The sequence below is a fragment of the Mya arenaria genome, chromosome 5 (assembly GCF_026914265.1).
Source record: "Mya arenaria isolate MELC-2E11 chromosome 5, ASM2691426v1".
NCBI lineage: Eukaryota > Metazoa > Mollusca > Bivalvia > Myida > Myidae > Mya > Mya arenaria.
Window position 1 is genome coordinate 71,439,495 of NC_069126.1, and position 27,202 is coordinate 71,466,696.

The following is a 27,202-nucleotide window of genomic DNA, read 5'->3' on the forward strand; positions in this document are numbered from 1 at the left end:
TCAATTGCGCCGAAATAAACATATCTATATTCCTAAATAAGTGAAAGTTAAAACCCTTTGAAAACAATTTTATGTTGTAGTGTATATGTATCATTTTATTTACTTAGGATGTTTAAGACGAGATATCAGCTGTCAATTGTGTAAAATATGACTAATTCTCTGAGTTGGTCAAAGTAAGACAAATTTATTGATTGCAAAACAGAAATCAAATAATTTCTACCTACCAAATAAGAATTTCGATGTAAAATATAGGTAAATATGTAGACAACTAATCAAAGTTTAACATTTGGCTTCTGGTTATTCAATTTCACAGATGTTATCTATATATGCATTGTGTTCATGCTTTTATCTTACCCGCTGTCACCAGTTTCTGAAAGGTAATAGAAAGATAAACAATAAAAAAATTCATACATATATATCAGTGATTGAGAATACTTGCAAAATCAATACATATTTCAAAATGTTTTTTTTTAGTTTTTTTTAAAAAAAACGTGAATAATCAAAATGTCTAGACCCAGTTTCGTTAACGAAAATATGGCATATAGTTATATACACATGAACAAAAATGACATACAACATTATTATCACGATCAACAATAAAACGTAGCATAAGTGCTATAAGCTGTTGGCGCTATGTCACAAACGGTGTGGTTACTACAACAGTTCTTGCTCACGACAGAACTCATCCAATATGATTGTTTAAATTATGAAAAATGTTAAATTACCAAATGAAGTTGTATTGCTTACTTAGATCATCGTAAGCCGATGTTTCCGTTGTCCTGGACACGACCTCGTACGTCTTGGCAGCATTATATCCGGGGCTGTCTTTTCCGGATCTATAACATAAAAAAATATTCTTGTGCGTGGTTCATGTTGTATTTTAATTATCAAAACAGTACAAAAATGGTTCATGATTATTCATTTGTGCGAAAATTCGGTTTTGTTAAAAAAAAGACGAGTTCTTTTCATTTGAAAACTCACATGCCAAACATACTTTAGGATGTAATATATGTTAACATATCTTTAACCTTGTATTTATTTTTAAATTTGTCAAAACAAATGTGTGCATAATATTTTTATGAACTTTGTATGCAGTTTTCAAGTTTCAACAAGTTTTCTATTGATTACAATTCCTGGAATCATAATTAAGCCAATCAAATATTACTTATAATTGTAAGAAATGCAAATTAAAAACACATGGTCATGCCATGCAAAACATAAACAGATATAGCAAAATAGTTTACTGGCAATACATTCTTAAGAAGAAAATTTGGGAAAGTCTGTTTTCAAACACATTGCAAACACTTACATGGAATGCTCGGAAGGACCTCCTGAAGTAAATAATTTGGTAAAAACAACAATTAAAATTGAACATGAACTAAAGAAGACTAAAATGAAATCAACACTTTAATCAAGTCAATTTAAAATAAGATAAAACAATCAAGTGTATTGAATAAAAAGATCCATTTAAAATGTTATATATTTCAACATTAAATTCCGATACACGCCATGAAGTATATACAGCGCTTCGGATAAATACTCCGATTCAAAGGTGAAAGGGAAACTAAGAAATTGCAAGACGAATGCGTTTACTCTTCATTGATTTGCTTAAAAACTTGATGCATCTTAATGTTACAAATATCCGTGTATTATGTAATGTTTAATATTTTTATAAAAGTTTAATTCCAAAAATAAGAATCCAAATAAATGTTAGAGCTATATATTGGTCTAATATGATTCCGACATTTATTAAATTTTAGTTCTGGCAAGACTCATAACTTCGTGTTATCAAACTTACTGTTTTAATTTTAATACTTTAAATCTCATACGTTAGACAGAAAGCAACAATAAAATCATGGTGAACAACATTAGCTAGGAAGTACACGCAAGTCCTTGTAATTTGTTGTCCGTTACGCAGTTGTTAGCGCACTCGCTTCTCACCAAGGCGACCCGGGTTCGATTCCCGGTTTGGGCGCATTTGCGTTTGGTATGTGGTCACCAAGCCGGACAAGTGGGTTTTCTCCGGGATCTCCTGTTTCCCCAACAACACAAGACCACACTCTCCCGTAAAATCGTGCCAACGAGAGTGGTTATAATTCATTGACGGACATTTAAAGGCATTTAAGCCGATGGTCAGATAAACAAGACAGCAACAAATAAAGAACGTTAAATTTGAATAAAAGAGCAGAGATAAGCATATCACTTTTTTGTGTCAAGGTAACGTTGCAATTTAGTTCGTAATTCCGCCTGAGAATGATAACGACGACAACTATTGCCACTATTGCACCAACAGTTCCGCCAACTGCCCCTCCAACAACAGGACCAGTATTTGGACTAGTCTCAGTATGATCTGAAATTACAAACAATATGCTTGGATTATAAATAATAAAGGGGTTATTCAGATACACTCTTTTATTCTCAGTGTCTTTTATAAGCATATACGGATACTTGTTGATGTGTAAGGTTTTGAAAATAAAATAAGCATCACACACACACACACACACGCACGCGCGCGCGCGCGCGCACACACACACACACACACACACACACACACACACACACACACACATATATATATATATATATATATGATTGTATTTAAAGATGCACTCTTACTCCCAAATAAGATTTACCACAATTAATAGAAATGTTTTAATATACCAAAAAGGATGAATACATATCGAAAACAAAGATTCTTATGAAGGATACCGAGTTTAATTTGAAAGGAACGAGCAGAAAACACGATATTACTACCATATGAGACGATAGTAGATCGCACAAATCGTTTAACACTCACCAATCATTTAATATTTTTGCGTTTTCAGCTATTAAATACACGGTTACAATCTTGTTATCAGTAATTAATATTTTCCATGCATGCATTATTCAGTAATAAGTTTAAAGGTTTATCAGTCAAAATTTATGTTTGTTATATATGTGTATGTATTGATTTTGAATAAGAGTGTCACTTTAATACAGAATAATGAGTGACATAATAATGACAATCGTAAAGGTTATTGGTGGTACACAGATTATGTTGAGGAAATGGTGCTGACACATTGAGGTTATAAAAACAATAACATTTTTCAATTTGGAAGGACCAAAACAAACATTAACTAATTTTAATTTGAAGATGTAGTTTAGGTTATGCACATCAACAGAGTGAAATATTTGTTTTACTTCTCTAATATGCAATTATGGAACAGAAATGTTATTGAAAAAGATACCCGAATGACATCTTAATTCATGATCGAAAAGTAGTTTTTATTTGCTGTCAAGAAATGGTCAACACAAACCATCCTTTCATAACACATTTCTATATTTCAGGATGCTTACATACAATGCACTTAGAATCACTCACCATTAATACGTTTTAGAGTTGGAAAGGTAACGTTCACCGGTGCAGAAGAACCCTCCTCGTTTGCCGAAAAGAGTGAAACGAAGTATTCGGTTTCTGGTTTTAAATCTTCAACTATGTAATACATCGTCACTCTGTTGTCATGTTTTATAGTTTGTGGATAAAAACCGGTGCCGTCAACAAGTTTTCCATAGGAAATGTGAAAATCCTGAGGTGATCCGTTGGCAAATCCGGGAATCCAGGTTAAAACAGCACTTGTCTCGCGTATTATATCTTGAATAACGTGGAAGTCCGTTGGCGAATCCGGTTTTCCTGCAATTGAAGTGAAATGAAGCTGTTATTTGAAAGTTATCTCATTACGCGTTAAATATTTTTTTTAAATAGAAAAAAAATGATAGAAATAAATCGACACATCCAAATTTAGCACTTTGTGTCTTTTTTTACTTATTTTGGAGAAAGAATTGTTCTATAAACATATAGTTGTATGAACTTGTTGTATATTATACACAGGGTTTTATAAATGTTATGTCTATATTAACTTTAACGTAATTGGGCATAACATGCATTTGATTTGCAATAGCTCGCCCCACGATTTCATCATTCTTATACATGTATTCAGGATTTTCGTTGAAACCCTGGCTTGACGAGACTTCGCTGAATTCCACATACTCATGATTATAATTTTGTATATATAACAACTGTTGAGGTAAAGGAAAATATCAAATTGTACGATAATCCATACAATCGTCATGTTTATATGTATTTTATTTATTTTATATATATATAGTTTACATATCACCAACCAACTGAACTGTTTAAAATTTGAAATGAATTAATCTCAGGATATGTAAGTAGGTATTAATATAAAACGTCAAGTAGAATATATCATTAAATTAATATTATTAAATTGTGTAAATAGTGAAAGTGATATACCAATGGGTCTGAGGTGAAACCATTCGACTAGTGTATCACCAACTCCATTAGACACTGACAATTGGTACAGTCTGTAATCTTCAATCTGAACGTCTAGAATCGTTAATTTACTTAAAAGACCCTCTGTGTCAATTTCAAATTTGTTCATTTCATCCGCCAAAGGTTCACAAAAAGTGCGATTCCTACAGCGCTTCCAAACAAACTGTGATGGCTTGGGCACAGGGTATGCGACTGTTTTGTAGACTAATGTTGCATTCTCATGTTGGCGTGAGGTGAAAATAAGCTGCACCTCCACTCCAGGGGGTCGCCTAGCGGAACCTGACAGAACAACGTAGATTTCATAATATCCATGTAAAACATTACCGTTCAACGGACATTTCTAAATAGATTTCCGATAAATAACATTAATGAACACATATTCCAATTTACTGTCATTACTCTTGTACATACTGAATTCAATTATCAAGATGATCATAATTTCATTAAATATTAACATATTTTTGTGTTGCCGTGCTCTTTAATTCGAATATAAAAACTGCGATTTATAATTAAAACATGGTTTCGTGTAAAACCATTTTCACATTTATTATAAATAGGTTGAACACAAATGTTGAAGCAAAGATACAATGGAAAATAAAAGACTAAAGCTAGAAGCTTAAAATATTTAGATGATAGAGAGGTTGTGAAACACTACTTTTGTTTCTTCTTGTAACTACTCGTACAATACTACAGCGAAAAGTACGGGAACAATCGCAGAAAAGGTACAAGATTAATAATATATGTCATATGTTTTTGTTCCGGATAGAAAATACCCGACCCGAGGGCACCTGGGTTGCCAGGTAACGAGGCATTTTCTATCAGGAACGGGCACACATGATATATATTTTTCTAGTATACCTAAAATTACATTTTTTTGGTGAAAGAAATACATAGAAAAGCGCATGTTTGTACATTTCACCAAAAAACGCGTGCGATGATGTTTACTGACGTCATGACGCGCAGTAATTTTAATTCACTGCATACGTCAAGAAGTTCCTTCAGTATCACGTCTTTTAAGGTTTATTTTGTTTTGTTTTTGAAAATTTCTTTTTGTAAAATTAATGTTTATGGAACTAACATATTAAAATCTCATAATTATGGTTACTTAAAGTGTATAATAAAGTAAATGAAACATAATACGTCACAGCGCGTGACTCATCTGACACGGGAGGGGTTGCCAGAAGGAGTTTTCCAGCACGGCTGAATTCACCGGAAATGCCTATCCGGTGAGCTAGAATAAGAATGCAGTTCGATCGTGCGAGGATAGTCATCTCTACTATGTTGACTTTAATTTGGCTTATCAATTATTTATTGTTACATGTGCATGTCAAAGTAAATTGAATGTCTGTAAAGACATATTTTATATCAATATATTTTATAATCCTGCATTCAACTACAACTGTTTTGATATGCAATAATATTTTAACGGTGTTTGGATGTATTATATTTACTTATTAGAGTATACGGTATTTCTTTATATATATATATATAATGTAAATTTATATATATCTAGTTTAAAATCCCACTGCAAATTAAATAAACTTTGAACAGTATTAGAACCTTTGGAAAACATGGCTAAGCTATGTAAAGTAAACTGTAACGAAACAACCAACTAAGAATACTTTTTGAAAAAAAAAAACTCAACTGATTTATCATTAAGTTTGAGATTAATCACATCAAAACATTTCCTAAATTAATATGAAAAAGCATATTGAAAGAAACATGTATGCATGAAGTTGTTTGTATGTATATATTTTCACATTTGTACATTTTTTTAATTGAAATATATTTTTAAATAAACGAACATTCAGCGCTCGTTCCCCTTTTTGTGCCTAGAAATCTTAAGATTTGATTTGCTCACTAGCTTTTATTATGAAATAGCCTAACATATTTGAATTTAAATACTGGGGTGGTATTCAATATTGGGTTTACTTGGATCTAAAGTAGATGTAGCGTCTCGGATTGCGTGGTATAAATAACCATCCAATACAGTATATGAAGTCAACGGTGTATGACCATACATATTGAATATCATCGTCCCAAAACGACGCTTTGAATTGACTTTAGTGTTTGTTATTGCTATGGCTTGTTAGCAAATTGATGTATTTTTTCATAAAACTCTTATGATACTCCTTGACCACGTTCTGTACGTTTTTGCACGAATGTATTAATATGAAGTGATAAAATTGTTTTTTTCCCCAAGAATTTGCCAAGTTCTCATTAAGACAGAAAAAAGGTCCTTTGTATCATTGTTTTATACGGTATTCATGTTTTCCTTATCGGCCCCTTATCATTTGCAGTATCACTGTTGTCCTTGCCATAGCATATTTAGCTTCATCTAGTTGAGCATTTCTTGCTCAGGTTAGGGTTAATACGAGTTAGAATAGACGCAGTGTTTCGTACCTGTTTAAGTCAACAAAGAACATATTAGTTGGATATACTCGTATAGACTATCTAGTACTCAACGTGCAGAACAATCCAGAAAAAATAGAGTTGGTTCAACTGTCTATTCACCCGAGATTATCATACCCACTTACATTTTACAAACAAGGGCACTGACGCGTTATCCGCCGCCCCATACTGGTTGTACCCTGAACACGTATACACTCCTGTATCGGAACATTCCACTTGTATTCCATGTGTAAGTTGATGTACTCCAGATCTTGCACTTATTAATTTACCGTCTTTTGTAAGGGTCATATCCGAGCCGGGGTCACTTTCTAGCAATATCGCATATGGTTTGATGAGTGTTCATCAATTTCTAGAGATGCGTGGGACACGTTGTTGAGTTGAAACACCAAATTTTCCGCCCCATCTAAAATGGAATAACACAAATATTATGTTCATACTATTGTGTTGCACGTTGTCTTTGATTAACCTGGACATAATAAATACATCACGATCTTCTTTATACCATTGTGTCTGTATAATGCGTTTATGGTGACTCTAAATTTACATCCGTCAAAGTGAAAGTTGTTTTATCAAAATGATAATATTTTTGAAAGTTTGGTTCATACGACTAGATTAAATAAAAAGCATTAAAACCTTTAAAATAGCATATTGCAATACTCAACAACAGAAACCAGACACTCCAAATCAATGTTAACACAACACCTATATAATGCGCAATTCAAAACAAGGCAATGTTTAATCTAGGTTATTGTTTCATACACTATGTTTTGAAATACCAGGCATAGAACCAATGTAAAGTGCATATTGCAACATTTAATGCATATTATATATGCTATACTGTACATTTCATGTCATAAGTTAATTTTGCTATTAGGGAATTAATTTACTAGCTTCACTTAGCCAAATGTTTCATCTGCCATAGGCGAAACATAGAACATGAACTTAATACTGACGTATATAAGCGACAATGATGTACACATATCAAACAAGATTGGTGTCGTTAGTGATCCACAGTTTTACGTGAAACTATTTGTTTGGAAAAGAACTCATGCTGGCCTTCCAAAACCCGTCTCATTCTTTAAGATTATGATTTGACTTATACAATAACTTGAGTAAGAATATTTTGCATTCACTGTTTTGGAATAGAAAACAACAACATTTAACACACTCAATTTGTGCGAATCCCGCACGTTCTAAAAACAGTCACAAAGAACTTTGTTTAACTATGTTTTGCAATAATGTCAATGTCAAAATAAACTTACATAGAATATCTAGAAAAAATGTTGCAGTATCATACTGGGTGGTGGTCGCTGATGCCAACGTTGGTCGGAGAAGACTGGACACATTGCACGTGTAACTGGCCTCGTCACTGCGCTGCACGTTTGGAATGGTCAAATTCTGAGTAAACTGTTTGACCCAAGATATTGTCCGGGACCTCGTCCACTGAAAGTCTAGAGTTGGAGGGTTGCCCGGTGTGTACAAACATTGGTAAAGAAGGCTTTCCCCTCGAACTTTACTAACATTCTGCAATTTTCCCGTTTTGGGGCCATCTGAAATATTTAACGCAATACAGATATTTACATACATATATATAGCTACAATTTAACAACTCCCTCGCTTCTTTAACCGTGTAACATGTCATGTTATTTAAATATTTTAAATTTTACACGACTCTCAACCTTGATAGATAGGTCATGTTATTTCGTTTAATTGTGCACTTGTCTAATGTTTTCTAACCAAATAATTTCTTCTATATGCTTAAATAGGACAATAAGAACGTAACGTATGTTGGTACTAAATATATGTTTATCTGTTTTAATTCCTATGCTATTTGGCATTCATAATCAGAAATTGCACGTTTTCCCGATTTTCCTGCTTAACATATGCACTCATTTATCGAAACTAGATTGGACTGAATAAATGTGCGTCAAAATAAAGACAACGCAATAACACCATAACCATTGACTATAAAGAAGTCAACCCTTACGTGACGTTTGTAAATTCAAACCGATCATTTTTAAAGTCAAATTGTATCATACTTCAATAATTTTAATGTGTTTTGTTTAACGTACACGCACATTCAGTTATATAAATAAGAAGGTAACTTGAAATCATACATAGGATAACTAAAATAAACCATGAAATAGGACGACTGAGAGAGTCACATTCTTAAAGTTACACTACTTTAAAAAGAAACATAGCGATACTCGGTGAAGCAATGCTGTCTAACTGACCAGAATTGCTTAAATTACCTCTAACATTTTCAGGCTATTGTAATAAGTTACATTTATAAAAGTTTATATGTAGCGAAAATCTGTTGATGATGTGAAATGCTCATATTAGTGACGTTGCGAAACCCTCATGTTACGTGTACCCTGTAAAAACAAATAGCAACCGATCATTCTTTAAAAGTCGTTCACTAAATGTCATCATACGGTTTGTTTGTTGATTATATAAATATATGTAGCTACTGTTTATAATGCACGACCATGCTTATTTCTGAAATAATCACAAATTTGGCCTAAATCATGTAGCATTTCTCAACACCTCTAAAAAACAAAAAACAAACGGTTTTGAAGATTATATTTCCAAATTGCATGCATAACGTATTATTCATGATATTGAGTTTATGTGTTTAAATATGATTTGACAGTACCATATGATTGTCGGCTGCGCATGCGGGGCATTCTAGTTTGTATCCACAATGTGTTATTGATGCTGTTCAATCATAAAAAAATCTAAGTACTTGTTTGTGATATCATAAAACTAAAAAGAATTTCAAATTACACAAGACATCAATGTGTAGTGCAGATGACGTGTTACCGCGCACCGTGCCCTTGTAGGTCGTCTGCATGTAGTTTTCCGCAAGACAAGATACTGACTGGCTTGTTGTTAGACCTCCTGTTACATTTGAGATTCCCGTCCGTGAAAAAGGTAGGCCTGACCATGTGTACGTAGACGGAGGAGAGCTATCTGCCGTGCAAGATAACCAGAATGCCTCGCTGGCTAGTACCTTCAGTTCTTCTGTAATACTCAAGGATCCAGATATACCATAATGGTATCGAAATGTAACACCATGTGGAGGCCCTAAAGACAAAGCGTCGTTAATTATTTAATACGTATCTAGCAAAGGTATAAACAGACACAGTTATGTTGATGAAATTAAAGTTTAAATGTACATAATCTTATCCATACATTGTTACATATAAATAAGATAGTTCATCCAATTTAACAATGCATACGTACGCCAGACATCTATAAGCAAAGTGGAACTATTGCTTCTAATAATAGGACTCCCGTTTGTTTCTGTCATTGTGCTATACGCCGTGCACTGTACCGTGGTGTTAACATGGAAGCTGCTAAGGGATAGCAACTGGCTGTTTGTCTGCAACCCAGACCAGATGTAAGTATGGGAAGCCGGGTTAGCGTCGACTTCACATGCCACTGACGCTCCGTCTCCACGGACAATGGCGATATGGTTGTCGCTGATGACTGGGCCAGTTGTAGCTCCGTATTTGAATGACGGTAGACGAGGTTGATCTGAGAAACAAACGATCCCTTTCAGATATATGATAAATATGACTAAAAGAAAGAACGTCGGGGCGACTTCCAAACTATATTTGGTGTACTTTAAAACGAAACAAATGGACATTATTTAGAGAATAAAGTTTGGATTGCAACTGTAATGTACCAAATATTCTGAAAATTGAAATAAAGCCAGTAAAATTAGCGTTCTACTTTTCGACGTATAAATGCGATCCATGAAATATTACACTAAAAACAATCCTCTAACAATATGGCAAGCTTGAGGTTCTACGTTATTAACACATACAATAACTGCATCTAATCAGTATTTAAATCTTAATTATTATTTTTTATGACAAAACCTTGCTGAAATAGTTGAAACAGCTGATGCATAAGTAAAGATACGTTGATTTTAGAAACATACCAATTCTTAATAGAATCGCTGGTTATTTCGATTCACCTTCCACATGGCCATGATGTATAAGCAACAATTAGACCATTGTTTCAACATTTTGTACGGAGGAAGTATTTCATATTCAACTATTTTTTTCATTCAACCATTTAGAAAAACACGAATCCAAAGAAGATATATATCAATAAACATCTTTTTGAAAGTGGGTAAGGTCCGGTCTCAACCATAAACATTCAACCATTCACAGAAAGGTTCCACGTCAAAGTTTGGTAAAGTATAGCTGGGAGAGGATTGTTTGTAGGGGGCGGAGGGGTGTTGCAATGTTCAATTTACGAATAAGCAAGTAATCATTTATTGTAATTTTCGCACTTTTAGAGTGCGAATCATAATAAAAAATGTAGATCACGTGATGATTCGATTTGCATAGCAAGCTATAAATATTTAACTTCATAGTTATAGGTCGCTGTTTCTTTGTTCATAATTCAAATTAGGGCAATATATTCTTCATTAAACAGCATCCGGATTAAGTTTGCAAATCCGGAATTTTTGCAAACTTATTTTTTTTATTTTTCACCCAATGTTTTTTATTTTTGTATTTTTAAAATGTGTTAGGTAATACTACTAAGAGATATTTTTTGTTTCCTGAAATTTAATTTAGAAATATGTTTTTTTTGGTATTTAAAGTCAACTTTTCCAATGGGAGTCCCATTGGAAAATGGCCTTCCCATTGGAAAATGGCTTTTTCAAGCTTTTCCAATTGGAAAACTGGCTCTATTAAAATTGTGGGAGAATTTGGAACATAATTTTTAAAATTGAAATTGACTGTTTAATTAAGAATATTTTACACTCACTACATGAAAAATAATATATTCATTAAAAATGAAGAACCGATAGATTCATTTAAGGCATTTGTTTGCGAATCCTTCCCATGAGTGAATCTTTCCAATTGGAGGATTCCCACATTCAAAGTGGGAAAGTATGAACATTGGAAAATTCCAATTGGAATATTTGGTTAATGGGAAAATTCCAATTGGAGAATAAAGTTCAGTTTTAAAATGGGAAATTTCCAATTGGAAGGACAGGTAAGATTATGTAATGGGAACATGTAGGAAATGGGAATAAAGAAAAATATTGCCATATTTAAAGCAAAAATTAGCAAAATGACACTTCTTACAATGTCCTTACCTGTCAACTGTCGACCTATCCATATTCCTCATCGCTGTTATACTATACAATGGTTAGCATGACGTCTAACCATCGTATTGCTTCATTAACCCTGTATCAGATACTCGTACAATTTTTTATCCGATTGAAAAAAAAGACAAACAAAAAAAATCCATCTTTCATCAATGTCACAAAAACGCTGTCGTTAAGCTTGATTACAAACATCTTGCCATTTAACCGATTATTTTCAAGGTTAAAGGCAACTAAAATTTGGTCAAGAATTAACATTAATGAAGTTCTTTGAAGTCGAAGATATAAACTTTTTTACACTTCTATCTTTGTTAAAGACCACATGATTATGTTCATATATTTACACAAATTATAAAGGAGTCGGAGAGGTGATGGAGATCTATTGTATGAAAAGGCTTAATTTATGGTATTTATGGGTAAAAATAGTGAAGGAACGACTCGCCATACTATCATTATTTCATGTACATTGTGCTATATGAAATTATTCTCGTTCACCAGAGTGATGGTGCCATGCGTTACACATTTGATTTATCACTATCAAACCTCTTGTAAATGAGAATGTGTGAATATGGTGTTGATAAATCAATGAATGGTTTAGAAAATAAACATTTTGAATTTTGAAAAAAAAGAAGCCTGAACTTGAAGAATACTGCCATGACTAATGAAATGCAATGTGCCAGGCCGCAAAAGTTTTATCAGTGAACATATTAACAGACAATTAAGATATTACATTCCAACAGGGAAAAAGTAATATGAAAACCTATCGCTGTCGCTAAAGTAATGCACCAGTCAATGGTAAGCACCCCCCCACCCCAGGTCCGGGGGGACAGTCGGTGGTTTTGTGTTCGCGCCAAAATAGCGGGGAATTGGCCTTGGACCGACTGTGTAGCTCAAGGAATTTGGTCGAAGCGCTAGCGGTTTAAGCGCCCGGCGTGCGCCACCTCTAAAATAATCGAAGTTTACTGTTTTCATCAATATCGGAGAAACAAAGGTAATAAAATACGCTCATAATGCACCATTTCCGACTACATACATGAGGGAGTAACCCCAAATTCCCGTAAAACAGTTTATGCCATATACTTTCGGTTCTGAGGGAGGAGCACATGTCAAAAGTTGCGCCCCTAAGTTACTACCCCTCTAAAATCAATTCCTGGATCCGCACCTGCGATGTGCCATGTTTCCGCAACCTGGGAGATTTAATAAAAACGCTTCTGTTTCTGGGGCTGTGATTACGAAGTTCGTAATCACTGCTTCTGCTGTAATAAACCAAGATGATACTTGACTTCTACTACTACAAGTTACCTAGATTCACGTGCATTATTTAGCACGTTATTGCTATGTGTTTCACAAGATTTATACCCTGTGTACTGCTAATATTTAGCATTCTCAAACATTTATTGTTGAATAAGATTTTAGCTGATAGCTATTTTCTATTTGTCTGAAGATGATGAAAAACATAATCTTATATATTCAACCTCAAGTCAGTTTCCTAGTCTGAATTTTGAGAGGATACAAAAAGTATTCCTGGTGGGTACAACCTTTAAGGTAAAAGACAGACACAAATACGTGCATGCCATACTTTTGAGAGGCTTTGCAGTGGATTTTAGTCTGAATTCCAGGGAATATTGGTCTAAAGTCCAGCGAATTTTGGTCTTAACAATATCAACATTTATTATTTAAGACTAAATACAGAAATTTGAATGCATATTTACTTATATTTATTTAATGATCTAGAAAACATACAATAAAAGAATAAATAATATATTATGAAATTATAATCAATTGTCAATGCATATGATAAATAAATAATACATAAAACAAGAGGGCCATGATGGCCCTAAATCGCTCACCTGAGTAAAAGAGTTTAACCTTTGTTATTAATATAGCTTGTTTCTCAAAGAATATTGAACAAGAGCTGTCAAAGTATGTGACAAATGCCCCCCAATGTGACATTGATCTATGAACAAGTACATAACAAGAGCACCGCGAAACGGAGCATTATACGCCCGAAGAAGATTCGGCTTGAGGTCCTTTTAATGTAGTGATGATTTGTATAAAGTTATTTGAAAATCGCTTTATTAGTTACCAAGTTATGGCCCGGACACGGAATTGCTAACGGACGAGTAACAAAGATGTGGTCCGGACACAGAATTGCTAATGCCCCCCATGGTGATTCTAGTCTTTGAGGTATGGACCTGGAAATTGCGCGCAACACATCCTTTTAATGTAGTGATGATTTATATAAAGTTATTTGAAAATCGCTTTATTAGTTACCAAGTTATGGCCCGGACACGGAATTGCTAAAAGACGAGTTACAAAGATGTGGCCCGGACACAGAATTTCTAACGCCCCCCCCCATGGTGATTCTAGTCTTTGAGTTATGGCCTGGACATGGAATTGCTAACGTCCCCCCCCCATGGTGATTCTAGACTTTGAGGTATGGACCTGGAAATTGCATGTGACACATCCTTTTAATGTAGTGATGATTTGTATAAAGTTATTTGAAAATCACTTTATTAGTAACAAAGATGTGGCCCAGACACAGAATTGCTAACGCCCCCCATGGTGATTCTAGTGTTTGAGGTATGGACCTGGAAATTGCGCGCGACACATCCTTTTAATGTAGTGATGATTTGTATAAAGTTATTTGAAAATCGCTTTATTAGTTACCAAGTTATGGCCCGGACACGGAATTGCTAACGGACGAGTAACAAAGATGTGGCCCGGAAACAGAATTGCTAATGCCCCCCCCCATGGTGATTCTAGTCTTTGAGGTATGGACCTGGAAATTGCGCTTGACACATCCTTTTGGACACGGAATTGCTAACAGACGAGTAACAAAGATGTGGCCAGGACACAGAATTGCTAACGCCCCCCATTGGTGATTCTAGTCTTTGATTTATGGCCTGGACATGGAATTGCTAACGTCCCCCCAATTGCTAACGGACGAGTAACAAAGATGTGGCCAGGACACAGAATTGCTAACGCCCCCCCCCATGGTGATTCTAGTCTTTGAGTTATGGCCTGGACATGGAATTGCTAACGTCCCCCCCCATGGTGATTCTAGACTTTGAGGTATGGACCTGGAAATTGCATGTGACACATCCTTTTAATGTAGTGATGATTTGTATAAAGTTATTTGAAAATGACTTTATTAGTAACAAAGATGTGGCCCAGACACAGAATTGCTAACGCCCCCCATGGTGATTCTAGTGTTTGAGGTATGGACCTGGAAATTGCGCGCGACACATCCTTTTAATGTAGTGATGATTTGTATAAAGTTATTTGAAAATCGCTTTATTAGTTACCAAGTTATGGCCCGGACACGGAATTGCTAACGGACGAGTAACAAAGATGTGGCCCGGAAACAGAATTGCTAATGCCCCCCCCCATGGTGATTCTAGTCTTTGAGGTATGGACCTGGAAATTGCGCTTGACACATCCTTTTGGACACGGAATTGCTAACAGACGAGTAACAAAGATGTGGCCAGGACACAGAATTGCTAACGCCCCCCATTGGTGATTCTAGTCTTTGATTTATGGCCTGGACATGGAATTGCTAACGTCCCCCCAATTGCTAACGGACGAGTAACAAAGATGTGGCCAGGACACAGAATTGCTAACGCCCCCCATTGGTGATTCTAGTCTTTGAGTTATGGCCTGGACATGGAATTGCTAACGACCCCCCCATGGTGATTCTAGACTTTGAGGTATGGACCTGGAAATTGCATGTGACACATCCTTTTAATGTAGTGATGATTTTTATAAAGTTATTTGAAAATCACTTTATTAGAAACAAAGATGTGGCACAGACACAGATTTGCTAACGCCCCCCATGGTGATTCTAGTCTTTGAGGTATGGACCTGGAAATTGCGCGCGACACATCCTTTTAATGTAGTGATGATTTGTATAAAGTTATTTGAAAATCGCTTTATTAGTTACCAAGTTATGGCCCGGAAACAGAATTGCTAATGCCCCCCATGGTGATTCTAGTCTTTGAGGTATGGACCTGGAAATTGCGCGCGACACATCCTTTTAATGTAATGATGCTTTGTATAAAGTTATTTGAAAATGACTTTATTAGTGACAAAGTTGTAACGCCCCCCCCCCCCCCCCCCCACATGGTGATTCTAGTCTTTGAGGTATGGACCTAGAAATTGCGCGCGACACATCCTTTTAATGTAATGATGCTTTGTATAAAGTTATTTGAAAATGACTTTATTAGTGACAAAGTTGTGGCCCGGACACGGAATTGCTAATGCACCCCCATGGTGATTCTAGTCTTTAAGGTATGGACCTGGAAATTGCGCGCGACACATCCTTTTAATGTAGTGATGATTTGTATAAAGTTATTTGAAAATCGCTTTATTAGTTACCAAGTTATGGCCCGGACACGGAATTGCTTACGGACGGACAGACGGACAGACAGACGGACAGACGATGGAGGCCATAACATTATACGACCCTTCGGGCGTATAAAAAGTTTATCTTGCCTTTATGTGTCAAATACATATTGCAAGTTATATTAAATTGCCTCTGAGCAAAAAAAAAACAATCATACTAAATGACAGCCAACACTCTTTATGTCCTCATATTAAGCATTCCATTGTGAATAAACACTTAGTGTATCGTTCACCTTAGAGGTAGGGACATGGGTCTTGCACACGACACATTGTCTTGGTATGTTGAAAACATATGGCATTTTCATTTTAAAATCTGTCCATATAAGAGAGTCACAGCGCGGACACGACAGCCTATATTTTCCTTCAGGTTGCCATGGCAACCAGAGTTCTGCAAGGAATTAAATTTTTTTTAACGATTTTGAAAAAGCACCAACCAAGGATCATTCCTATGAAGTTTCATCAAAATTGTCCAAGCGGTTTAGGAGAAGATGATTGTAACCAATTGTTGACACTTTTCCTTTAGGTTGCCATGTCAACCAGAGTTCTAAATGGAATTAATTTCTTTGAACAATTTTGAAAAAGCACCAACCAAGGATCATTCCTATGAAGTTTCATCAAAATTGTCAAAGCGGTTTAGGAGAAGAAGATGATTATAACCAATTGTTAAGTTTTTTTACTAATTTTTTACTAATTTTAGCTCTGGTGGCCCTTAAAAGCCGCCAAACAAAATTATTTGAAAAGACCTGACAGAGGCCCATGCTAGGATGCTTCAGACTTGAAGATCCATCAAGCAGTTAATAAGATCAAGTTGTTTAAAGGTTTTTCTATTTTTTGCTCTGGTGATTTTTAAAGTTTTATTATATAAGACTATATAAAAACAAATAACTTTCAGGGCGGGGCCAATTTTGACCCTGTGGCAATAATTTGAACAACTTTGATAGAGGTCCACAAGATGATGTTGTATACCAAATATCTAATCTCCTGGCCTTACGGTTCTGGAGAAGAATATTTTTAAAGATTTACTATATAACACTACGTAAAAACAAGGACCCCCTAGGCGGGGTCAATTTTGACCCTGTGGCAATAATTTGAACAAATCTGGTAGAGGTCCACTAGATGATGCTGTATACCAAATATCTAAGCCCTGGGCCTTACAGTTTCGGAGAAGATTTTTAAAGATTTACTATATAACACTATGTAATGAAACTAGTGACCCCTGGGGCGGGGCCATTTTTGACCCCAGGAGAATAATTTGAACAAATTTTGTAGAGGACCACTACATGATGACACATACCAATTTTCAAGGTTCTAGGCCTTGTGGTTTTTGAGAAGAAGATTTTTAAAGTTTTCCCTATATAAGTCTATGTAAAACAAGTGACCCCCGGGGCAGGGCCATTTTTGACCCCAGGGGGATAGTTTTAACAATTTTGGTAGAGGACCACTAGATGATGCTATATACCAAATATTAAGGCTCTAGGCCTTGTGGTTTTGAAAAATAAGATTTTTAAAGTTTTTCCTTTCCGTTGCCATGGCAACCAGAGTTCTGCATGGAATTCAATTCTTTGAACAATTTTCAAAGGGGACCACCCAAGGAACATTCCTGTAAAGTTTGGAAGAAATTGGCTAAGCGGTTTATGAGGAGATGTCGTTTAAAGTAAAAGTTTACGGACGGACGACAGACAGACGCCGGACAAATTGTGATCACAAAAGCTCACCTTGTCACTATGTGACAGGTGAGCTAAAAACATTTACTTATTAATTATTATAGCACTCTGCGCATAGTAATATACTTTTCTATACTTTTCATTTTTTCATTCCCCCCCCCCCCCCGGGAATATATGGCATACACAAACCAAACTTATACTCTCAATTGTTTCAAATGAACATTATTATTTATTAACTATTTTGATTCAATTAGCATTCACATTTAGTCAAGTCACCATGATTTGCATTTGAATTTTTGCTATTTGTAACATTAGACATACCTTATATACTTCATTTGTACCAAAATTAAACAAACAACGATCTGTATTATAAGATAGCACAATTTGAAAAAAAAGAAAAAAAAAATACTTTTATTACTTAATTAATTGCTTAAACAATAAACATACATTTTTCCATCCTTTTTTATGAAATTCAAAAGCCATTGCATTACTCTTCATATTGACAAACAAGAAATAAAAATAGTTCATGTATGCAATCATCTATTTTATTTAATTTAAACAATCATTTGATATCATTATAATCTAGTTCTTACAAATCATGTAAGTAATTTCACTTTCAATAAATTGAGAGTTAATAAACAGTCACATGACAAATTCCTTTTATTGGATCTTCAATGTCAGATGGAAAGCTATTATTAAAGACCCAAGTGATGTTTGTTCCTGCATCTAAACTGCCTAAATGCAGCCAATTAGAAATTTTGCATTGAATGTTACATATTTGGGTTAATTAAGGGCTATAATCCCTGTCCCGACAATTTTGAAGATAGAACTTAAGAAAAGTTATTGACTGGCTAAAAGAACAAGAGGCACATCAGTGCCTGTGCTCCACTGGCCAAAAGGTTCAAGCAAAGACCACCTAACGAACATTTTCGTCAAGTTTCATAGAAATACAATCATCAATTTTTGAGGAGAAGTTATTTAAAAAAATTTTTTTACTTTAATAGCTCTGGCTGCCATGTTGTGCAGTGGACCGAAATGATTTGGGCAATTTGAGTAAAGGAGCACCAAACAAACATTTCTGTCAAGTTTTATCGAAAAAAGGTCATCGGTTTCGACAACAAGTCGTATAAAGTTTTTTTTTGTTTTTTAGCTCTGGCAGCCATGGTGTGCAGTGGACTGGAACCATTTAACAAATTTTGGTTAATGACCACCCAAGGAACATTTCTGTCAAGTTTCATCAAAATCTGATCATCGGTTAACATTTAATCTGAATAGATTATGAAGCAAATATCTAACCTGAACAAGAACTGACGAGATAGAATCGACTTGGTGTTTCACTTACACTTTTCGGCCATTTAAGTTACTAAAAATAGCTGTTTCATAAACTTTCAGAATGTCACTTAAACGAAAATTAATGTTCAGTCTATATATACTTTCCTATGTATAAATGTAAGGTTTTTAAATTGATCTTTTTGTGAGAACTTTATGCTTATATGTTTACTCATAAATTATTATTGTTTAAAAATTATTTAAAGATGCTATACGTGAAAAATTAAGACATTATTTTTTTTTCTATTAAAGGGAGGTAATTCAGTAGTAAAATGTAATCAAAGCTATTAAAGCATGGCATTTCTTTTCTAACCATGTTGATATTATTACAGTCTATTCAAGCAAGATGCCTTTTGTTTTTACATAGTACCCATAGGTTCTGAAAAACAAGGAGCACTATTCCCAACAGAAGGATGTCACTCCCTATCACTGCATGAGCATCACTGTTCGATACGATAAGTCGATGGCGAATTTACAACGAAGAAAACACTCTGATTTAACTTCTTTATTTTTCTATCGCGACGAAATTCTAAACCGGAAAACATGGCCCGGAAGTCCACAATACTTTGCGGTCCGTAATATTAACTACATCGTGAAACTTACTATCAGTTCGAATAAGGTCTGTGTCCACTAAATTGTTATAGACTATAGAAGGAACAATAATTAATGTCTTCAGAACATTCCCCCCTTCTTGACAAATTAATGCAATTTTCAACATAACTTGCCAAATACTATAAGATAAACAATTCCAACAGCAAAATGCCGTCAAGTACCTTTTCCACGCATGTGAACCCTACCGCTCCCATACTTGGCGACAGTAAAATTTCAAATGTGTGCTATTATTTATTTATTTTTACATTTTACAACTTTCAACAACTTTCAAGTTGAAAGACTTACTATTCACTGCAAAAATTCTATAAAATTCTCAACCAAAGGTACTCAAATGCACATTGCAAGAAAGACAACTCCTACAAAACTTGTATTTCAATATAATGGTAAAAAAATCAAGAGTTATTTCCCTTCTTCTAACAATTTACCTACAAAAAATGAAAAAATACAAAATTCTTGGTGAACCTTAGTAAATACTTTTTATAAATCTGTATCATACCAGATTACACTTATAAAAGGTACAAAACCCATGTACACGTTTGTTAGTCAAAAAGGGTAGATCTGGATCAAACCCTCATTCCAGGCGGTCTGATCTGAATCTACACTATTTGTCATTTCTAACTCTACACTAGACTAACAAACAAACAGCATTTACTTTGATTCCACATCTCTAATACTGCCTATCAACTAGGATACCTTCTTGACAACGAATTCCAACATCAATGTGTGAAATTATACTTTTTACTTAAAAGGCACTTTCTTTTACCCCCAAAACAGTTAAGTATTTACAAGATCCAACCTTATTTCAAAATCAACCTACAAAATTCCACAGATTGATAACAAGCCTGTTACTTGACAGCCTGTTAAAGTTGGCACACATTCAGAATTACCATTAAATGATCTGCAAGAACTGCATTACCTGTCAACTTTGTAAAATACTTAAAAAAAATTCAAGCACATTCTCCAAATGAACCCAACATCAAACCCAAGATACGACTTTGTGTTGTTTTTCATTAGGAAAATATGACCCTAACTGAATAATTTTGCTTAAATGCAGACAATGCAGATACCATCTTGCATCAATAATCACCAAAATTCTATAATACTCTATAAATGTTACACACAGGCTAACATAACCATTTTTTTTTAAAGGTAAACTCTCCTAGAGAATACAGTCAACAAACTCTGGGTGCCAAAAACCATGAATACAGATAATTTTCTGAATTAAGAAGAACATAAAATCTCTGTTAAATAAGAGACAAAAAAATGAAGTTTTTTTTGGCACTCAGACAACTGCTAACACTTGCAGTTCTGATTCTGACTTTATAAAATTATTACAGAACACATTTTTATGATACAATCATAAATCTGTTGTACATGCCCTAGACAATTGCATGTATATGAGTCTCTGCTCGACATCATGTCTTCATCTTGGCGGTTCATTTGTTATTCTGCACATCAAGTCATGGGTTCGTTCCCGATTCGCGCTTTATTTAATGGGAACTTTTGATCACACGCGAAGATATGGCTGCGCGGAAACACTTTGGGATTATTATGCCCAATTAATAATTTACACCAACACTCGCGGAATCACTGTGTTGAACATAATAGCGTCTTTAACGCGCTACAGCGTCTTTACGCGCTTATCTGTTGATTCAAACACTGGTTTATACGCGATCCACTTCAAGTGGACATAACTTTGTTATCGAACGAGTGTAGGTGGTGTCTTTAACGCGCACCGATGCAACACGAACGCGACCGTCTTTGCCTTTGTGGAGCTCCTCTATTCGTCCCATGGGCCAATGACCTCGTGGTGTGTCTGGTGAGATTACCAGAACGACGTCTCCTTCTTTCAGGTCTCGTTGTGGAAAGTACCACTTCTTCCGGAATGTCAAACTAGGTAACCACTCACGCATCCAACGTCCCCAGAAGTGACGCACGAGTTCTTGGAGACGTCTCCAACGTTTCTGCGGACTATAATCGGTTGTGTCGACCGACTCTGGGGCAAAATGTCCACCGGCTTGCCCAAACAAGAAGTGATTGGGAGTCAGCGGAAGCTGGTCCAACGGGTTTGCGGTCTGATAGGTCAATGGTCTGGAGTTCAGTAACGCTTCTACTCCAGTGAATGCGGTTATTAACTCTTCATCTGTCACGTCAGCACCTTTCAAAACCGCAAACGCAGCTCTCTTTGCGGCTTTAATCATAATCTCATGAACCCCGCCAAAATGCGGCGCAAGCGGGGGATTGAAATGCCACTGTATACCTTTGTTTGCACCGTCCTCTGATATTTTACTAGTGTCTAACATTGCTACCAACTCTTGCAATTCACGATCTGCGCCAACAAAGTTCGTGCCATTGTCTGATATCATTTCTTTTGGAAGACCACGTCGATTTACCATACGATAGAAAGCGTTCATAAAGGAGCTGGTGTCCAACCCGAAAGCCACTTCCAAATGAACTGCTCTACTCATAAGACAGGTGAACAAGCACAGATAACGTTTTTCTCTGCGCCTTCCCCTTCCCTGAACAGTGATATACGGACCACCGAAATCGACCGCGACTTGACAGAAGGCTTTCATAGAGTTTCGTAGCCGGATATCTGGTAGTGGCGCCATGATCTGCGTTGCTGGTTGTGCTTTTCTTCTTCTACATTTCATGCACTCATTTTCCCACTCGCGGATGGCTTCTCGTCCAGACAGGATCCAAAAACGCAAGGATAGGCTTGCAAGCGTCTGACTTGTCCCTGCCACATGGAAACCCTGTTCATGATGATGTTTAACAATCAGTTTGGTAACCCAGTGCTTTCTTGGTAGGATGATGGGAAATCTAATATCATACGAAAGGAATTCAGCATACTTCAGTCTACCATCTGATCGAACAAGCTCATCTTGATCTAGCACTGGATTCAACCCGACTAGCTTACTTTTATTCGAAAGTTTCTGTCTCCGCGATATGTTTGCGATTTCTTCTTTGAAACAGTCGTTTTGTGCTTGCTTTATGATCACGATTTCAGCATTGCGGATTTCGCAAACAGTCAACTCTCCAGTAGCGCGTGACTGTTTCTCGATGACACAGTTTGTAACGAAACGATACACCCAGGCACATACTCTGACCAATCGCGTCCAACTTGAAAACCTCTCCGGAATAAGCCGCCAAGAATGGTCGTCGCTTCTCATTGGTCCTCTCTTTGATAGTTCAAGAAATGTACAGTTTTCTTCTACGGACAGGAATTTCTTCATTTCGACATCGACATCCGATCCTTTTACGACTGGATTCTTTGGCCAGCATTCTACAGAGTCCTTAAGAAAACCGGGTCCCTGCCACCACATTTTGCTTTCGACCAAACTGTCAACAGACATACCACGCGAAACTATGTCTGCAGGGTTTTCACTCGAAGGGACATATCGCCACTGATTCGGACTTGACTTTTCATGTATTTCTCCAACACGATTGGCCACAAATGGTTTGTAGCGCCTACTCTGTCCACGAATCCACCACAGAACATTCATACTATCAGACCAAAATGTCACATGGCTCATGTCGATTTCTATTGCCCGGCACACGTTCACGGTTGTTTTTAACCCTAGTATAGCTGCCATGAGCTCAAGACGCGGTATGCTGACGGAAGTTATCGGTGCGACCTTGCTCTTTGCAACAATTTGAGTGATGACGGCACTACTTCCATTTGAACTTTTACCATAAACAACTGTACCGACAGCTTTGCTGCTAGCATCTACAAATGTATGTATCTCAAAGTCATCAGTTTTTAATCCCATATTAATGCATCTAGGAATTCTGATTTCTGGCAACAGTTTTAGTTCTTCAAACCACTCTATAACCTTAAAATTGTCTGATTGGCTAAGCTTTTGGTCCCAATCTATTCCCGATACCCAAATGTCTTGCATTAGAAGCTTAGCACGCACGGTAAAAGGAGCCAAAAACCCTAGCGGATCATACAACGACGAGATTTTACTCAGAAATGTTCTCTTGGTAAACTGCATACCCTCTAATGGCCCACTCACTCGAAATGTGAACTGGTCGTCGTCGGCCACCCACAAAACACCCAAAGTTTTGACTGCTGGTAACCCCCCTTCACTGAGATCAACCTCCTTTAATCGATCTGCTTGCGGAATGTTCTCTAGCACTGCTGCTGAATTGGAAAGCCACTTTCTCGCATACATTCCAGCTTTACTCCAAAGTGATGACAGCTGTTTGTAAAGTTCAACACCATCTTTCTCTGTGCACACCGAATCCATACTGTCATCCATGTATGTAGATTTTAGAACTGTTTCTGCCGCCCTTGGATAATCATTTTCATATTCTTTCGCGTTTCTTTGAGCAATAAACTGAGCTAAGAAGGGCGATGCGTTCACACCAAATACGACCCGGTTGAACTCGTACTCGGTTGGAGGATCTTCTGGGTCTGTCCGCCACAAGAATCTTTGGAATTTTTTATCCGATTCTATAATTCCAACTCTAAGATACATTTCTTGTATGTCACAAATCAGTGCAATTTCATGTCTTCTGAAACGTAACAGAACATCAAACAAATTTCTCTGCAGTTTTGGCCCTTGTTCAATCTTGTCATTGAGCGATACATCTTGGCACTTGGCTGAAGCATCGAACACCACTCTGATCTTTGTAGTTTCTTTGTCTAAACGTATTACTGGAAAATGCGGTAGGTACCAACCCTGATTGTTCTTTGCGGATGGTTTAACTCGGCGAATATACCCTTTCTCCTCATAGTTCTCAAGTGTTTTTTGGTACGCACTGAAGACCACTGGATTCTTTTTCAACCTTTTCTCTGTATTTTCTAAGCGTTTCAAGGCAGAGTCATAATTGTCGGGCAAACTAACATTTACTTCTTTCCACGGTAATCCAACTGTGTACATTTCATTCTCATATTTCACAGTTTTTTCTGTCTTTTCTATCACCTTTTTTTCATTCACTGTCAGAACATTATTTTCGGTAGTTCCAGAACTATCAACTTCCCAAAACTGCTTCAGTGTATTGTTCAACTCTATGTCACTCTGGAAAAAGGTGTTGAAAGTGTTATTCTCTCCAGAACTAGAGTATGGACCAACACATGTCCATCCTAAAGGTGTCAGTCGAGCTATCGGTTCATTCGGGGCACCTTTAATTTCATGTAAGGAATAATGTAGCTGCGCGTAGTCACTACCTATTAGCATGTCCACTTTGTCATTCTTAATGCAAGGAAACTTTATTCCATGCAAATGAGGGTAATTTTGTCCTTCTTCATTCCAGTTTATTGTTTTTAATGTTCCAGTCACATTTCTTGTCGTATTTGCATCAACATTCATGTTCACATGACCATTCAAACTTTCCAGCCCTACACTAACAGGCATTGTTTGGAATGTGTCCGAGATTCCATTTAGAACATTTACAGTCATTTCCGATGCGCGACCCTGTACACCGAGCTCACACGCGACATCTTCGTTGATATAGGTCTTTGTGCTACCATCGTCAAGTAACGCGTTTATTTGCATGTGTCTCCCTCCATGCTTAACAATCACAGGGACAGTTCTAAGAGCAATATACCTCTTTTCTGGCGTACTGTCTTTTCTTGACACGAATGTACTGGTATGCGTCATTGCTGTTCTTTGAAAGCCGGCAGCCTCATTCTGGTTGTTCTTCTGGGCGGGCCTGCTGTCTGCATGTAGCAGTCTGTTGTGATTTTTGGGACACCCGTTTATCCCGCAACGCCTGTCCCACTTGCATTCACCCCCATGATGATCGTCACCCAGACAACGGAAACATAGGCTAGCTTCTTTTGCGATTTCCCATCTTCGATTCACCGGAAGGGATTTGAACCTGGAGCATTTCCAGATCACATGACCGTCACTATTGCAAAAGACACATGTTTCTTTATTCCGTGTGACAAAAGAACGATGCTGTGGTCTTTGCTTACCGTACTGTTTTTCAGCGCCATGTCTTTCAGCACATTGTCTCTCAGCACTATGTCCGTACGCCATTCCATACACAGTTTCTGCGGCTCGCGTATGAAATTCTGCTTCTTGAAGGAGCCACTTACGAAGCGCGATTACTGATTCTTCTTCACTATTTACATGGATGTAGCGGTGATAGCGTGTTAGCATGTTCTCGGGCAGTTTCTTTTGAATGCGAATGTAAAGTGCACCGTCTTTTAAATCCTCAAGTCTTTTGGCATCAGTCAGATTCACCACTGTTAAATCAACCAAGTCTGCAAGTTTTTCAATAGATCTTACATTTTCCTCTTTCATTGGAGTGAACTTCTCCAGCTCTTCCAAGTACCTTGCCACTTGCCGCCGTTCTCCACCAAACTTTCTCTCCAAGCGCTCCAATGCTGCGTCATATGCAGCTGCGGAATGTCCGAGATCTTCCACTGCTTTCAATGCCGATCCGGATATATACTGTCTCAGCTGCAACAGTTTATATTCCTTTGTTGCAGGTGCATTATGAATGCAAGCACTGAACGCAGCAAACCAGGCTTGATACTTCTTTTTGTCCCCATTAAACACTGGAATGGACACGCGTTTCATTTGTCTCCACATATCATTTCCTAGTTTTGTGTCCTCCTTTGGATCTTCGTGAACTGATCCAGCATCACTGTCACTCAAGATGGATTTTTCTACCAAATTTTGAACAGTTTCATATGTTTTGCTGTACTCCACCTCATTAATTTCCATTTCTTTTTGTGTTTTTTCCAGGTTTCCATTGTCCTTTTTTCCTTTGTACAGAACGCACAGTTTCTCAAATATCTGAGACACATCTTCTTGAGTTTTATCAAATTCCTGTTCAAGTGTTCTTATTTCCTCTTTTTCTAACTCTTCCTCTATCGAAACGGCACTCAAAAGTTTGTTTTTTGTCTTCGTAAAAGCCGATTTACAACGGCTTTTCTGCAGCTTCAACTCGAAGATTTCGTCGTCGATCGCTTCCGACATGGCTGATAACAAGCGACGATACACTGTCTATAACATTTACAACCACGCTCTGCTACCAAATGTTCGATACGATAAGTCGATGGCGAATTTACAACGAAGAAAACACTCTGATTTAACTTCTTTATTTTTCTATCGCGACGAAATTCTAAACCGGAAAACATGGCCCGGAAGTCCACAATACTTTGCGGTCCGTAATATTAACTACATCGTGAAACTTACTATCAGTTCGAATAAGGTCTGTGTCCACTAAATTGTTATAGACTATAGAAGGAACAATAATTAATGTCTTCAGAACAATCACAATAAAGAAATGTTTACTCAAACTGCAAGCTGCTCAATTGAAATAGGTATTTACCTCAAGCATACAGTTTTATAATGTGGC

General features: G+C 36.5%; 1 protein-coding gene across 1 annotated transcript; it reads right to left on the bottom strand.

Moving 5' to 3' along the window:
* Positions 1–350: 350 nt before the first annotated feature.
* On the bottom strand, positions 351–26,820 carry LOC128235929 (uncharacterized). Its single transcript, XM_052950716.1, has 9 exons — positions 21,619–26,820; positions 10,141–10,282; positions 9,566–9,829; positions 8,005–8,292; positions 4,478–4,609; positions 2,288–2,350; positions 1,310–1,331; positions 748–836; positions 351–370 (listed from the first exon to the last, which is right to left on the bottom strand). Exons 1-9 carry the CDS (start codon positions 26,818–26,820, stop codon positions 351–353), a joined length of 6,222 nt encoding a protein of 2,073 aa, XP_052806676.1.
* Between the last annotated feature and the right edge of the window lie 382 nt (positions 26,821–27,202).